Raw genomic sequence first — 14,827 nt, 5'->3', positions numbered from 1 at the left:
AACTATTATTTTTCCTTGCTCTGGGTCCTGCTTATAGGCTGGGGAAAGGACTCCAGGATCTCTGGAGAGACCTTCTACCCCTGCGTGTGTGGGATACTTTAAATTAACTCCTTTTAATCAAACTGTTTCAGATTTTGTAAATAATGAGCAAAACAATGAAGATACATTCAGTTTCTTCAGGCATAAGTCAAACAAAAATCCCCTGACCGCTGCTCAAGTACAAAATTAGTTATTTACTTCCTGACCAAAAATGGTTTTGAACCATATGATATCTTTGTTTTTTCCCAAACACCCAAGAAGATTTAATTAATATATTTTTATAGGCCCTCGTTCTTCGAAGTCCTAAAGAATGACTTAGGCATTCACAGGTTATTGTTGCTTGGGCCTGATAAAGACCTTAGCAGGCAGCACTAGCAGAACATCAGAATTATGTATCAGATTCTTCCTGTCGTGCATTGCTTGAAAATATCACTTCATCCATCTTGTCGTATTTACAACTGAGAAGAAAGTTGGTCACATAATCTGATTTTAAGATCAGCTGTAGTTCAGTATCACTTGTGCTTCTGCCTTCTCTTCACCCAGCTTTTGTAAAGTATAGAGTTAATAACTTTGATGGTCCTTCTATAAATACACATTTTCCTCAAACATGTTTTGTGTGCCTAATTCGTCTCTTTGACAATAGTGTTGTGTACAAATAGCCAACTTTGTAGGCATACATTAGTGCTAGTCAGCTTTTAAAACAATTGTTTTTTGTTAGGTGGAATTTTCCACCTCTGGAAACAAGAATGTAGGATGAGTGATGTACATGAAAGTGCAACTGTTATATTGCTGACCAGAAGCAAAATGTGCTTGTTTTCATGGGACTTCAAGTAACCAACCCTTTTTTGAGCTCCTACTTGTATTGCTTTAGGATCACATATCAAGATGTTTTTTTTAAATAGTGATCACTGTTGATTTCTTTCTTTAAAAATCAGATTACAAGAAGATGTATTTTGTGTGTGTGTGTATGTGTGTGTGTGGTATGTGGGGGTGTTGGTGTGTGTGTATACACACAGAGATGTATAATGTTTGTGTGTTTTCATATATACATATTTTTTTTAGTCACACAAAATCCAATGAGGGATAACATCAAAGCCGTCAAGACGTCTCTTCCTTTGCAGAAAGAGTACTTTGCAGTACTGCAAAGCTGGCGTCCCTAGAGCTAAGCTGTGATCTCAGCCCCCATGCCATACTTGCCTCCCAAAGACATGCACGTTTCTCTCCTATGGAAGCCTGAATTCTGCCAAAGAGAAATGCAGGATACCATCCTCTACATGAATAATTTCGGTTTGTTTTAATTTGTCTCGTTGCCAGCTTCAGAAAGAAGTGAGCCCACGAAGAGGAAGCAGTTTTCTTTGTGACCAGAAGGAGAGTAACCTTCGTCCATTCGCAACCCAGGGGACCCTTCACCTGCCTCGTTCGATGGGGACAAGATCCTACTCTGATTCAGACGCTATCCAGTTTGAGGATCGGTCACTGTCGAAGTTGAAGGAGAGCGATAGGTGCACTGCCACAGAAAACCTCTTTCTGGAGTCACTGTCTCTGGATTCCCCGGACGAGTCTGAGGAGCACCGCTCGCGGCAAGTGGAGCGGGAGAAATTCTTGACGGGCTTAACGGAGGTACGTTCTCTTCTGCTTTGTTTCAAGCCAGTTTCGTGGATAACTATATATGACATAACGTATTGGGTTACAAAGTGTTACATCTCTTCCAGTTGTAAATATACATGTGAAGAAACATGGGCTCTATTTTGCTAGTAATCTAGTAAGTACTGTGGAGAGGTAATTCTGGTTATCCCATAACAAGAATCCCATATCTAATATTCCATTTCTAAACAGATTAGCATGAGTCAGTGAGATGAGACTTCTGAAAAATAAAATTATCCTTCATCAGCAAAGTTGCAGATTACACCATAAAGAGCTAGTAAGTACCAAAGCACAGTACTAAAATGTGCTGTCAGGCTGTAGGGAATGCCATCTATGACCTGCTGAAATCTGCACCAAAGCACACTTACCATCAGTTTAATCACTTCTGTAAAATTAAATACTGGTTGATGTACAAATCATAGCTAACAGAGAAGCAGAAACTTTCCCATCAGGTATGTATGTATGTATGTATGTGCCCAAGCTTGAAAATTTGTCCACTCTCAGAAAAAGTTCAACAACAGGTCAGATCACAAGCTCCTTGTAGGACTGACGGAGTTGCACCAGTGCCACTTGAATTGGAACACTTTGACTTGTGAAAATGCGATCTAAGCTTCTCCTTGAGACCTAAAACATCGTCGCTTAGCTAAAGGATTGGGAAGTCACGTTGTCTGGAAGGAAGCAGAGGAAAAAAATGGGAGAGCCAAGAAATGTGACTGCCTTTCTTAAATCTTAAGTACCTGTAGTTACATGTGTATTCCAGTTAGCTTTCCCTCCCTTCAGTGGCAGGAGTCTAAGGGTGGCCATACAGGATTCCGTGTGCATTTTTTCTCAGCTGTTTATTTCATGCATGCCCAGGTGCTTAGTGAAAAATGTTGACTGACTGTTTCAGATTTAACTGCTGTTTTCTGTACTTTAAATTCACTCTGATATTTAAGATTTGGAGATCTCTGGAGTTTTCTCTTTCTCAGACATTACTACCATTAACAAAAGTTCTGCCAGCAAAATTAGGTCCTATGGGGTACTTGCATAGCTTCTTTCCTTCAAAGCATGCTTTGGTGAAATGACTGTGCAAAGTCATTTCCCCTCCACAGCTTTGCTCAAGTGAAACTGATTGGAGTTTAATGAATAGTTTTACTGATGATGCACAGAAGCAATTGAACCCCCCTGACTATCCCTCTTTACTGTATTTTCTTTCCAGTACTAACCATACCAAAAATCAGTCCAGCCTTCAGCCTGATTCTCCATTCATTTGGATTAGATTTACTATGTAGTAGCTCCATTGAAGCCAGTAATGTTATTCCAGACTCACACCAGAGTAAGTGAAAGGAGCATCATTTTACTCCTGTTGCTTTCCTGACTCTGGATAAATACTGGAAAGATATTTGCTGAGTGACAAGGTGCTCTTTTTGAGGCGTCCCACTTAGGAAATGCACTTATACGCTGGTAATGTACTTGATTTCATGAGGTCAATTAGCAGTAGTTAGTCCTAATTATCTTCTTGTTCCTTATCATATTTTGTATTTCCTTTATTTTATTAGAAATATAAATAAGCAGTTAAACAATAGCAATTGGTATAGAGAATGTGGAGCAGTTAGTTCAGGAGAATCTATTAAAAAGACCCTACTCCTTTTGGGAATTGTCATAGGGAAATAATTGCCACAACAGTATCTTAATGCTGTTAGCAAGCCTAAGTATTCCCTCTACGAAACAAGAAATAGTTTTCCCACACATTTAATATAGCTAGTTTAATGAGTTTCAACTGATGCCATTCGTTGGTTCCTAGAAAATATATACTGAAACCTTACGTCAGAGGACCATGTTTTATCTCTTATTTCAGCACAACTATGTCTCTATCGTAAAGCAGATTAACTCCAAAGAACAAGTTCACTCACAAAGATATGGGCCAACAGAGTATTTTGTACATGTGGAAAAAAGTCTTTTGCAGCTTACTTCTATTTCTGATAACATGGGACTATAAAAGTTTAAGGCTGTTTTAGATTCGGGACACACTCTTTCTTTGTGCAGTCTGTTGTTCGAATGTGATTGACAATTTTCCTGTCTATGTTTAAAGGGAAGACTATTCCCATAGGCACCTTATGATTCCTTATCATGGCAAAAATCAGCTGCTTTTAGGGACGAACACAGGTGGTGGAACTACCTGGAAGTAAATGACAAAACTCCCACTAGTTAATGCCATGAACAGGTTCAGAACTCACCCTCTTCATTTCTGTTTTGCTTCAGGAAGAAGAAACACACAGAGGAAATCTTCAAAGGTGAGTAAAACTGCGGGGAAAACAGCAAATCCCAGCAGCCAGAGTACCAATGTTCTCGCGTCCAAACTACAAACCCTGGCCATAACCACACCACCTCCTCGTCAGCTTGTGAGCCAGATTAATAGACTTATCCAGGGATTAATTTGTCTCAGTATACTTCTGTTCTCTGATTAACTTGGGCCACATTCAGCTGTGGTGCACAAAGGTTAAGCTGTATGAAAGTGCAGGAGGCTTCAACTTACACTGAAGGCTATGTCTATGTTAGCAAGTGGTGCAGACCTATAGACATTGATTTGTAGAGCAAAGCAGTCGGTGCTGAGGAGCTGGCACGCCCCCCCCCCACCGCATGTCAGAGATATTTTGCTCTGGACAGTTTCTGTTCTGCTGTCCTGGGCTGAATGCTCACCTGAAGCTGGAGTGTGTTAGTCGTGCTTCTGAGAACATCTTCCAGCTCACTTACATCCCAAAGGCATCCAATCCTTGGTCTCTGAGATTGCCCCCCATGCAAACCAAAATAGGTGGTTCACTTCAAAAACACGCTGCTAATCTCAATGAAAACATTGATGTAGTTGCGCCTGAAGTCTACAGCTGGTGCTCTTGATTAAAAAAACTCACCATATTGCTCCATCATATCTTCTGGAATATTTCTATATAAAAATCATTGCTGACTGAATCCTTATCCAGCTTTAGTTACCTCATTGAGCAGACTCTGATAATTACATTTACATTTTTAAGTAATTCCATTCAGAGAGATTCTTTTGTTATTAGGTTTTTCTTATATGAAGCAGTGGGATAATTCAGCTGAATGTTTTTAATTTGTATGAACTAGCAAAGTGTGGGGAAAGCCAAGAATCTAGCATAATCACATAGAGATTCCCTTTTGCTGAATTACAGCATGAGCTCAAGTCACCAAGCCAGTTAAACATAACAGCATCTAGGTTGTCCCATATCACTATGCACCAGCTGTGGAGCCTGAGCAATCACAGGAGTGGGGGTGGGCTTGTGGATTTTGCAGCAAGTCAGAAATATTCTGCACTTGCTTTGAAAAGTGTATCTCATATTGTCATGAAGACGCATTTTCCATGAATAATATATTTCTGAAATGCATCTTACTGCTGCACATTTCAGGCATTTGCCAAGCAGTAATCCACGAGAAAACAGTAAAGTAAGAGCCATTAATAAACTCATCAGGAATGCTTGCATTTCACAGCTTTTAAAAAACAGTAAAGGGGAACTTTAGTGAAAGAGGGCTAAAGTGGTTTCATATAGAAGTCCTTAGTGAAAGCAGGGTTGTCTGAGTTGGTTTTCTACTGAAAAAAAAAATAGTTCTATGAGAGTTTGCACAAATGTAATACTTGTGTGTTCCCCTTTCCAGGGCGATGTCTGTTTCTTCCATGTCAGAATTCCAGCGCTTGATGGATATTTCTCCATTTCTCCCAGAAAAAAACTTGCCTTCATCTAGCAGCAAAGATGATATAACCCCTCCTTTGTCTCCCGATGATCTGAAGTACATTGAGGAGTTCAATAAAAATTGGGATTACAGTAACACTAGAAACCATGGTGGGGCTGCCGAGAAGCCTGCAGAAACCTGGGCAGAAAGGACGGAGGTGGGGAAAGCTGGGAATGACCCTGCTTCAGATCCCTTCCAGGCATCATCATGGTACCTCACCACCAGTGTCACTATGACAACTAATACCATGACCAGCCCAGAGCACTGCCAGAAGCAGCCAACGAGGAGTCATGGTGTAACTGAAAAAATGGGAGTTCGGGTCTTTCACAGCCCACCAGTTGTCCGTAGGTTTGATAATTCAGTGATAGCTGGCAGTGAAGGGAAAAACCAGGTTGAGTCAGACTTCCTGTTTTCTGTGACCAAAGGTATGGGGAATGTTGGTGAGACAAAAGGTGCTTCCTCAGATATGTTTGGAAGATGGTCTTGTGACCTGGCCAAACATCATAAGGATTTTCTGGAGAGTGGTCTTCATCCCATTGAACGCCCTATTTGCACTACTGTGGGCTTCGCCTCACCCTTGCACAGCTTGGAGATGTCCAAAAACATGAGTGATGATATGAAGGAGGTCGCTTTCTCTGTCCGAAACGCAATACGCTCTAACTCTAATTCAACAGAGCCTCAGTTTAAGGACACAGCTTGTCAAACCAATGGGATGAGGACAACAGGGACGCAGACCACCCAGACGATCAGTGTTGGCTTGCAGACAGAAACCCTACGCAGTATCACCAGCAGTCCACACAAGTGTCTGACACCAAAGGGGGGATCCACTCCTGTCTCATCACCATCCAGAAGCCTAAGAAGCAGGCAAGTGACCCCTGTCATTGAAAAGGTCCAGGCTAAATTTGAACGCACATGCTGCTCCCCCAAATATGGCTCTCCAAAGTTGCAAAGGAAAATCCTTCCCAAATCAGACCAGCCAAATAACCGGACTTTGCCTGGTACGCCTCAAAAAGGATTCAGTGAGTCTGCCTGGGCTAGATCAACTACCACAAGGGAGAGTCCAGTCCATACCACCATCAATGATGGCCTCTCCAGTTTGTTCAACATTATTGACCATAGCCCCATCTTTCATGAGACGTTCCAAAAATGCCCCAAGTCTAGCAGCCGATCCAGGTCAGCAGAACCCAGATCAGAACTGGGCCCAGTGCAGGAACCTTGTGCAAATGCCCGTGGCAGATCACCCAGTCCTCTCCGTTTGGGGACAGAGACGCAAAAGGAAGAAGGGACTGAGGTGACAAGTATCAGGCAGGACTTATCTGCTCCTCCAGGTTATACACTTGCAGAAAATGCTGCCAGGATCTTGAATAAGAAACTTTTGGAGCATGCCTTAAAGGAAGAGAGAAGGCTACCCTCACACAGCCCACCAAATCTTAGCAATGACAACAGCACAGCAGATATTGTCAAAGTAGAACCAGGGTCCATAGAGGTAATGAGTTTGTTTGTTTTTCCTCCTATGGCTAAATGCACTCTTCTTTGAACAAATGCGTTATGAGATGTCATGGCATCCTTCTGAGTATTTGCAATATCCTAGTCATGTCATGGTATTACCAGTGAGTTCCAGTCATGGAAATGGTGGGTTTGTCACTGAAGAGCTCGTTAAAGAATCTGAGTTTTATCCTGACAGCTTATCAGGCTTGAAAGCATCGGAAGAACTTTATCCTTTACTGGATAAAGACGTTTCTCCCTTGAATGCCTGAGGATAAGGTGTTTCTGTGACAAAACACATCACAAATTAATAGATGTTCTAGGGACCCTAGGTTTGAGTAAATTTCTGTATTGTGCTGGACAAAAAGGTAAACTATTTCTCCTATGCAAGAATGGGTAATTCTGTATTAACAAGGCTTTCTTAAAATAGTGACTACAGTGCCCTGATCCAGAACTTAAGTGCCTTTGGCGTACCTTTTCTGGATATATCTGAAAAAGCTTGACTCTGATCTGTAAATGTGATTAAACAGCATGAAATTCAGAGTTGATTGTTGCTGTCTTGCAAGAAAATAGTAATTATAATAATGAGAATCAACTAGTCTAAGCACAAACCTACTTAATATTTAAGTTATCTATACTGATGTTTTACTGTACTTTTGAAAGTGTAACAGTTATCTATCTCAACAGATACACCCAAATATTGGGAGTCAGATCCTCAGGTATAGGAATACGCTACAGAATTCGACTGAAAAGAGGGCATAGTGATGGACAGAAGCTCTCTGAGTTGTCGCTAAGTCTTCTGTTCCTAGTGAACCTTTGTGCAGAAGAGAGTTGGTCTGGGAAAGCCCCGAGAGAGCTGAACTATGCCCAGCACTAAACAGTGCCTGTTTCTGGTGCAACAGTGAAACAGCATTTTTGGGGCTGGTCAGGGAAATTTCCCAGGGTAGGGACAGGAACCCGTCATGCTGCCCACCCTAGGCTGTCTCTGTGGCATCCCTGTGTTTTGGCAGTGCTCATACCTGGTGAGTCACATCAGCCTCGCTGGGCTGAGATGGGGAGCAGCGGCATTTCTGGTTCGCTCTCACCACTCCTGCCTTAGAGAGCCTCAAAGGAAGGGACAAAAACGATTTTCTCAGTCGACATTTGGGTTGAGAGGCTTTTCCAGGAACTTGGGCACCGGGACGTTTGTTCTGCAGTTTGCCTTTCTCTAGGTGGCTGTTCTAGAAGGAGGTGATTTGCTCCTCTTTTGTAGGTACTACTCAGAGGGCATAATTGTTTTTCCTAACAGGGCATCCAAAACTGAGGATATATTACCTATATGCTGTTTAAAATGAAATAAATAGGGAAGTTTGTATATATATATATATATATATAAAACCGCTACATGCATATTATAAATAACAATGAAAGACAGTAGGCTTTGTGCATAGAACTCAAAACAATAAAAGTGGAAAGAAGCCTCATTTATCTCCATCTTTCTAGATATCGCTGTATTTTGCCTATAATTTGAACTATTGGGAATGCATTACCATTCCTTATTAGAAAGTATGTGGTATACTCTCACAGCTTCACCTCAACTTTGCCTTCAAGGCCTCGCTGAAAACTCTCGATTTCCTCCTGCATCTTTCAACTGTCTTAGCAAATTTCAAGTATAACTAAACTGATGTCATCCCACATCACAAATTGCTGTTGGCAAAACACAGCCAACATCAGTACCAGAGTTTGATGCATGGAGAGATTCATGTCAATGCTGTTTAGTAAAAACTTCTTTATCATCAGCATGATAGAAAATTGCTTCCAATTGTGAATTTTCAGTATCTTTTGCCTAGTTTTTTGAGTGCCAAGCCTCAGAGCTCAGATTTTTTTCCTCCTTGCCAGTCTTACTCAGTTGTTTGGACTATTGTCTAACTGCCCAGGTTATGAACTTGGGGTGGTCCTGTCCTTTCCCCAAAACATGCCTGGAAAAGGAAGGCAGCGTCCACACGACAGGCTTAGCTTTTCCCAGTCAAGGTGGCACTTAGGTGGATTTCCTGCTGAAAACAAAACCTCAAAGAAGTGTAGCCTCTGGAAGTGCCTAGGGTTATTTATGGATTACGCTGGCCACACAAATGACACCGTGTGCAAGTTGCATCCCGTTTTGTCGCAAGCCGGGGGCAGTGGATGTGGTGGGTGCCGGGCCCCGGGAGGCGAGGTGTGCTTGGAGCCATGCCGGCCAGCGCAGCCCGGCCGCCCTCCGCTGCTCCTTGCTGGGCGCCCCCCTCCCCGGTGGGCTTCCAGACAACGCGAGTGACCCCTTTAACCACAGAAAGCCTTCCTTTTCCTGCAGCCGGGGCATCGCATATTAACGGCTTTTGAACTTGCCTGGAGCGCTTGTTCGCAGCTCTTCTCTAATTTGAGCTTTTGGATGTTCCGGTTGCATAATTTCCTTTTATATTCCCGCTGCAAATGCAAAATCTAGTTCATATCTATGTATTTACGCACATACATATGTGTGCCTGTATGTGCATACGTTGCAGCAATGCATTTTCGTAGTAGCTCTGTATTTTCATTCGAACCTGCCCAGGGGTGCTTACAAGCAAATTCGCATCCACCCGATGCAGCCAAGCAGAATCTTATCCTGCTAATTCGCTGAACCCCTATCTTGTGTATATGGAATTTATAAATATTACCATAAAAACGCAAGGTAGGTTTACCTGGCTGGCCACATTAGAGCAGTATGAACGCTTCTCTTCTATAGCAGGCAAGGGTGTAAAAAAGTAGGGAGGACGGTGGCAGAAGGCGAGTGCTTTTATTTCAGTCTGCGTCTCCCTTTCAGTGCCGCTGCTGAGTAGGAACAAGACGGGAGAGGCAAATAGCTTTCATCAGAGCTTTATATGGGCATCCAAGTAGCATAAAAATGAGGGGCTTTTTTGCCTTTTAAGGATCTCCTAAGCAGAAATTTGCTCTCAAAATCAAACAAAGGAAAAAATACAGCTTTACTCCTCTTTCGCAGTAAATTTTTTTTTCCCCCAGCCCTAATCAGTCTTGGCAATGGATAAAAGACATCTTCCTCTGCTGACTTGAAATGTTTGGGTTGTTGAATGCCACTTGTGAGACTGTGCTAGGTTTGCGAAGGCTTGGCTGGTTTGCTTCTCTCTTTCCTAAAACGGCTTCTGCTGGTGGCTTTTCTTTTTTTTGTTTTTTTTAATTTACTCATTAGTCGTTTGCCCCCTGCTACAGCCGGTAACATGATGTGAATGGGTAGGAACATCTGGAGACCTCCTCTGCCGACAAGAAACCTTCGCTTTGAAAAATCATTGATTAAAACGATTCTTTCCAACCTACTTGCTTTCTTTCTCTTTTCTATCTGTTCTGTCCAGAACCAAACTGTCTTATTAACTGCCCCCTGGGGACTCTAACCCTGCCTGCCTCGCTGCTGTAAGTCCTTTCCGCCTTGTTTCCAGCCCTTTCCGAAAGCGGTCGCTCCGAAGGCGCGGGTCCCCAGCGGCACGCGGCCGGCGGCGCCCCGGCTCCCCGCACGCGTCGCGCACGGGACCCCGGGCTCCCCGGGGACAGGACCCCATCGGGGACGGGGAGCGGGCTCGAGCGGCAGCCCAAGGGCCGGCGGCCGCCTGGGGTCCCAGCTGGTCCCGGCCCAGTTTGGCCGGTGCCCAGCTGGGGCGCTCCCCAGCGCCTCGGGGGGAGGCACCGGGCTGCCGCGGCGTGGCGTGGCGTGGCGTGGGGGCAGACGCCGTGTGGACGTGGGCTGCGACGACCCGCTTCGCGCAGAGCCGGGGAAAGGCCTGTTTCATCCGCTAGCACGGCCGTAGCCGAGGTGGCGACGGCCTGGCCTGGGCGCGAGCGGGCAGCGAAAGCTGAGATGGTCTTTCGCGGTGCCAACACCCCGGCTTAGAAGTGCTCCCCTCTCCAAAAGCAGCCGTTAAACTAAATTACCCAAAAGACGGTCGTTTTTTTAAATGTTTCTGCCTAAGGGCATATGGCAAGTGAGGACGTTTGGGGGTTTCAGCACCCCCTGTAGGAGCCAGCCCGGAGCTGGGGGTGCCCCTCTCTTCCATGCCCCGCAGAAGGAGCAGCGCCGGGGGCCACGCGTGTGCGCGGCGCCGTGCCCGGCGGCTGGGAGGCCGCCACGGGCGCGCGCTGCGCTGTTACGGCGCCGGCCCTCCTTCGCTCCCGTGAAGCGAGGGCGGAGCGGCCAGAAGCCCGCGGCGCTGCTGTCGTTTTAAGCCGCTGTCTAGAAGGCGCCTAAGAGCCAAACGGAAAACCGCGTAGGCGCCGGGCGTCGCGCCGTGCTGCCCCGCGGCCCTGCTCTGCACCGGGATTTCTCCCGGCAAATCCAAGCGGAGCCGCGGCTCTCGCGGGCCGTACGCTGCCCCAGGCCCCGCGGGATGAGGTGAAGTCCGGGCACAGTCCTGGTCGCCCCCGAAGGCGCTGCGGTGAGCCCCGTGAGGAGACGGCCCCGAGTCCCGCGGGACCCTCGGCCCCGAAACGCGCTGCTGGCGCAGCTCGGTGGCTCTGGTGCGTCACGCAGCGTTCGCGTTTGAGCCTCGCCGTTCGACCGATGCACTCAACGGCGTCCCACCTCGTTTGTCCATGGCCGGTCATACCATGTTACCTCACCCACCGCCTCCCACCCCCGGTCGCTCGTCTGTTTCTCCATGTGTACGGCATCTCTCCACTGCTCCCCTGGCTTCTCTGTGCTTCACCACGCCGGAGCTTTTCCTTTCCCTTGTCTGGTTGATAATCTCTATCTCCATTTGCATTCTGATTTTAAGACTGATTTTTATTTAGCTCTGTGGTCCTCTCCAGTGACCTCTCCTCAGCGTATGTGTTTCTGTAGGTTGACAAACTCAGCTGGTTCGCCGTTAGCAAGTTTAAAGCGGGCAGAGAAAGTCAGGCGTTGTGCTCTGGCATCGCGGGACGGGCTTGCTCCCGCAGTCAGTCGTCGTGATGTAAGGAGCCTGCAAAGCAGGGCGTGAGGTCTGCCTGTGCCAGGAGCAGAGTCCAGAAATATTAGAAGCAATTATCAACCTAGTGCCAGGGTGAAAAAATCGCAAGCCAGTTTGTTTCTGATTGCACCAGCAGGCTACCAATCCTGAACAGTGGAAAGCTGGTGGAAAAATAAAAGTCTCAATTTTTCTTCTATTTCCGTGAATGTCACCCTTAGTGTAGAAGACCACTGATTCCCATAAGTCAGCCTCAAGCAGCTGACAGTCCGAGTGATGTTCTAGAAGTTGAAATTTGTAGGTAAGCCTCATCTTTAGGCCCCTTGGAGGTCATAGCTAGTGCTGTCATCATTATTCTCTTGCCAGGAAGTCTTTCCTACACGCCAGTCTGCAGCAGACAGAAGGAGGCAGAGGTTGATCTTCACCTCCCTTGCAAATGCCGAACTGGGCACTTGCACACCAGGTTGGCACTTAGAGCAATGCGATGGCTAGTGGAATTTACTGAATTGTCATGCCAATATATTTTTCAGCTTTTTTCCTTTTAGCACAAGGCGTATTAGCAAATGGAAGTTTGTCAGCTACTTCAACTCATCCCAAACCTTCTTTCATTCTCTCCTTATCCGTTCCATAAGTCATGGACACATACACAGATATCTGGAGCCCGCGCGCAGAAGTGTGTTTGCTGCTTGCTCGCGTCCCGTGACATGACAGATGCTTAGCTGAGTCTGGTGTTTTGAATTCTCTGCAGAGCCAAAACGCCTCCAGTACAAGTCACTAACCACTGTTTTGCTCTCTTGGCTGCAAAGGAACTACCTTGTTCTGCACTAGCTCCATCCCTCGAACCCTGCTTCTCCCGGCCGGAGAGACCAGCGAACCGGCGCCCGCCGTCCCGATGGGCTTCGCATTCCCCCACGGCCTCCCAGTCGCCGTCCACCGGAGATCTGCCTTCCCCCGAGGAGCGCGGGAGCAAGGACCCGCCGGCGGAAAGCCCGGCCGGTGCCGCCGGCCCGCCGGAGGCGCCGCGCGCCTGAGCCGCGGCCGCGGGCGGCAGCAGCCTCCGCCGGGAGCCGTCTCCATCGGAGAGGGGGGGACCGAGCGGGGGCGGCCGCCGAACGGCCTCAAATGCAGCTGCTGAATGTCCGCCCTGCGAAACAGAGACGTTTCTAGAAGGAAACAGTTAATGTGCCTGTAATAACTTAATTTTTTTCATAGCTGAGAAAACTATTTTTGTCTCCATCTTTTCTACACACAGTATATTAACAAAAAAAAGGTTAAAAAAATGATATACAGATAAAGTTAAGATTTAAAATAAAATGTAAATTAAGTTTTAAGGGAATTTGAATACCTGCTCGCGCTCTCTCCAAATACCAACTGCCTTTCGGTTATATTTGCACTGTTATGTTTTTGATTTTGGTTTGGGGTTTTTTTTGGGGGGGTTGGGTTTTTTTTCATGTAAAACTAGGGTCTTAAGTTAATTTTATTCTCTTTTAATGTCAGTGTTTTCAGTTTTTAAAAGTCAAGGTTCTTAAAGATGCTTCAACTGGCTGAAGCAGTACCTTTTAAGTAGTGAAGGAAGCCATTAAGCTAGTTCACTAGAATTGTATTAACTAAGATGGAGGGGAATACAGGTAAACTCCAGGGGAAAAAATACGTAAAAAAAAATGCCTCAGAAAGTCTTACGGAGTTAGCTGTAAAATACACATACGATACTTGACTTGCATGCCTCTGGGTCCCAGCACTTTAGTGCATGTACATACTGCTGCTGTACTTCTGCCATCACGTAAATGTGAGTCAATCTGTTTCACTGTAATATTGTTGTGAATTTACCTGTACTGTACTTTTATTGTTGGTATTCTTGCATTGACTATACAAAAAAAGAGTTTTTAAATTATTGTTAACCGTTCGACTGGCTGTGTACAATGTTTCCCGAGAACTTTGTTTTCCGGGAAAAGAAAAAAAAAAACACTGAGAGCTCGGGGCATACTCAATTGTAACTGGTCTTGTTTAAGAGTCTGTTGGAGACCATGTGACGTGGAAATAAAAACCCTCAGTATTTACAAACTGCTCGATTGCTTCATGACATTTGTTTTCAACAGTAGTTCCCGTGGTCCATTTAACTGGAGGAAGAAGCCTCCAAACTCCTTCCTTTGTAGGGGAAGGAGAAGGCTGCTTCACCTAAAAGTAGCAATGGCGGGTTACACGCTGTGCTGGGCTCCACAGACCCCTGTGGGTGCTCGATCAGGCCGTGGGAAGATTTCTGAAGTCCCTTACTGGCCTCTGCAAAGCAGCTTGCTCACTGCGGCAGCAGGACCTATCCTCGCAGCTCCTCTGAGGTGCTGTGCCTGGTGGCTCTCCGTCATTCATGCAAGTGAAAACAAGCCAGAAAATCATAATATCAAAAATATGATGTGGTTGCTGTTAATCCAAGTCTCTCCTGCGCGGAAGTCTCTTACGGACAGAATCCAATAAAACCAGAGCTTTTTAAAAGCTGGTGGCTAACATGTAGCGCTAGATGCGGCCAAGAACTCAAATCTTCCCAAGACGTGGAAGGCTCTTGAGCTATTTTGCCTGGTACCATCTGTCTGGCCACATGCTTTCTCTGGGAGCCCTGGGACCGGTCTGACTAGTTATCCCATAGCTGATCTGGCTCATTCCTGTTTGATTTCCCCTTGCTTATTATCAGTTATTTAAGAGCACCATCTGGGCTCCTTAGAAGCTTTCCTGGTTAGCGCTAGTGAGCAATAAGCTCCCTCACATTGTGTTCTGTTGTGCTGTGGCCAGCTTTCTAGGAAGTTTAATTCAGCTGGTGGATGAGAACAAACTCCCGAGCTGTTGGGTCAGCTCCCAAATAAAAGCTCATGGAGGTCTTATTTCTCTCACATCAGTTAGGACAGTGGCTATTAACCCAATGTCCAAATGTCCACCTCAGGGTCACCACTGCGAAAATTGCCACTCACTGAAATAAGCAGTGACCAAAGTACTGTTTTCCAATG

The 14,827-nt window shown here is 45.7% G+C and overlaps 1 protein-coding gene across 4 annotated transcripts in view; it reads left to right on the top strand.

Annotated features, from left to right (window-relative positions):
- Nucleotides 1-13,899, top strand: part of MTCL1 (microtubule crosslinking factor 1) — a 103,312-nt gene extending 89,413 nt beyond the window's left edge. For 3 of the 4 annotated variants that reach the window (XM_062570146.1, XM_062570145.1, XM_062570144.1), the window contains 4 exons: nucleotides 1,354-1,659; nucleotides 3,925-3,956; nucleotides 5,332-6,892; nucleotides 12,641-13,899. In XM_062570146.1, coding sequence (XP_062426130.1) covers nucleotides 1,354-1,659; nucleotides 3,925-3,956; nucleotides 5,332-6,892; nucleotides 12,641-12,865 — 2,124 coding nt within the window. In that variant the 3' untranslated portion in view covers nucleotides 12,866-13,899. The remainder of the gene's footprint in view (nucleotides 1-1,353; nucleotides 1,660-3,924; nucleotides 3,957-5,331; nucleotides 6,893-12,640) is intronic. The other variant, XM_062570147.1, reaches the window with a different exon arrangement.
- Nucleotides 13,900-14,827: the final 928 nt, after the last annotated feature.

The sequence above is a fragment of the Rhea pennata genome, chromosome 2 (assembly GCF_028389875.1).
Source record: "Rhea pennata isolate bPtePen1 chromosome 2, bPtePen1.pri, whole genome shotgun sequence".
Taxonomy (NCBI): Eukaryota; Metazoa; Chordata; class Aves; order Rheiformes; family Rheidae; genus Rhea; species Rhea pennata.
The sequence above is the reverse complement of the archived record's forward strand: the minus strand, read 5'-3'. Positions and strand labels throughout refer to the sequence as shown.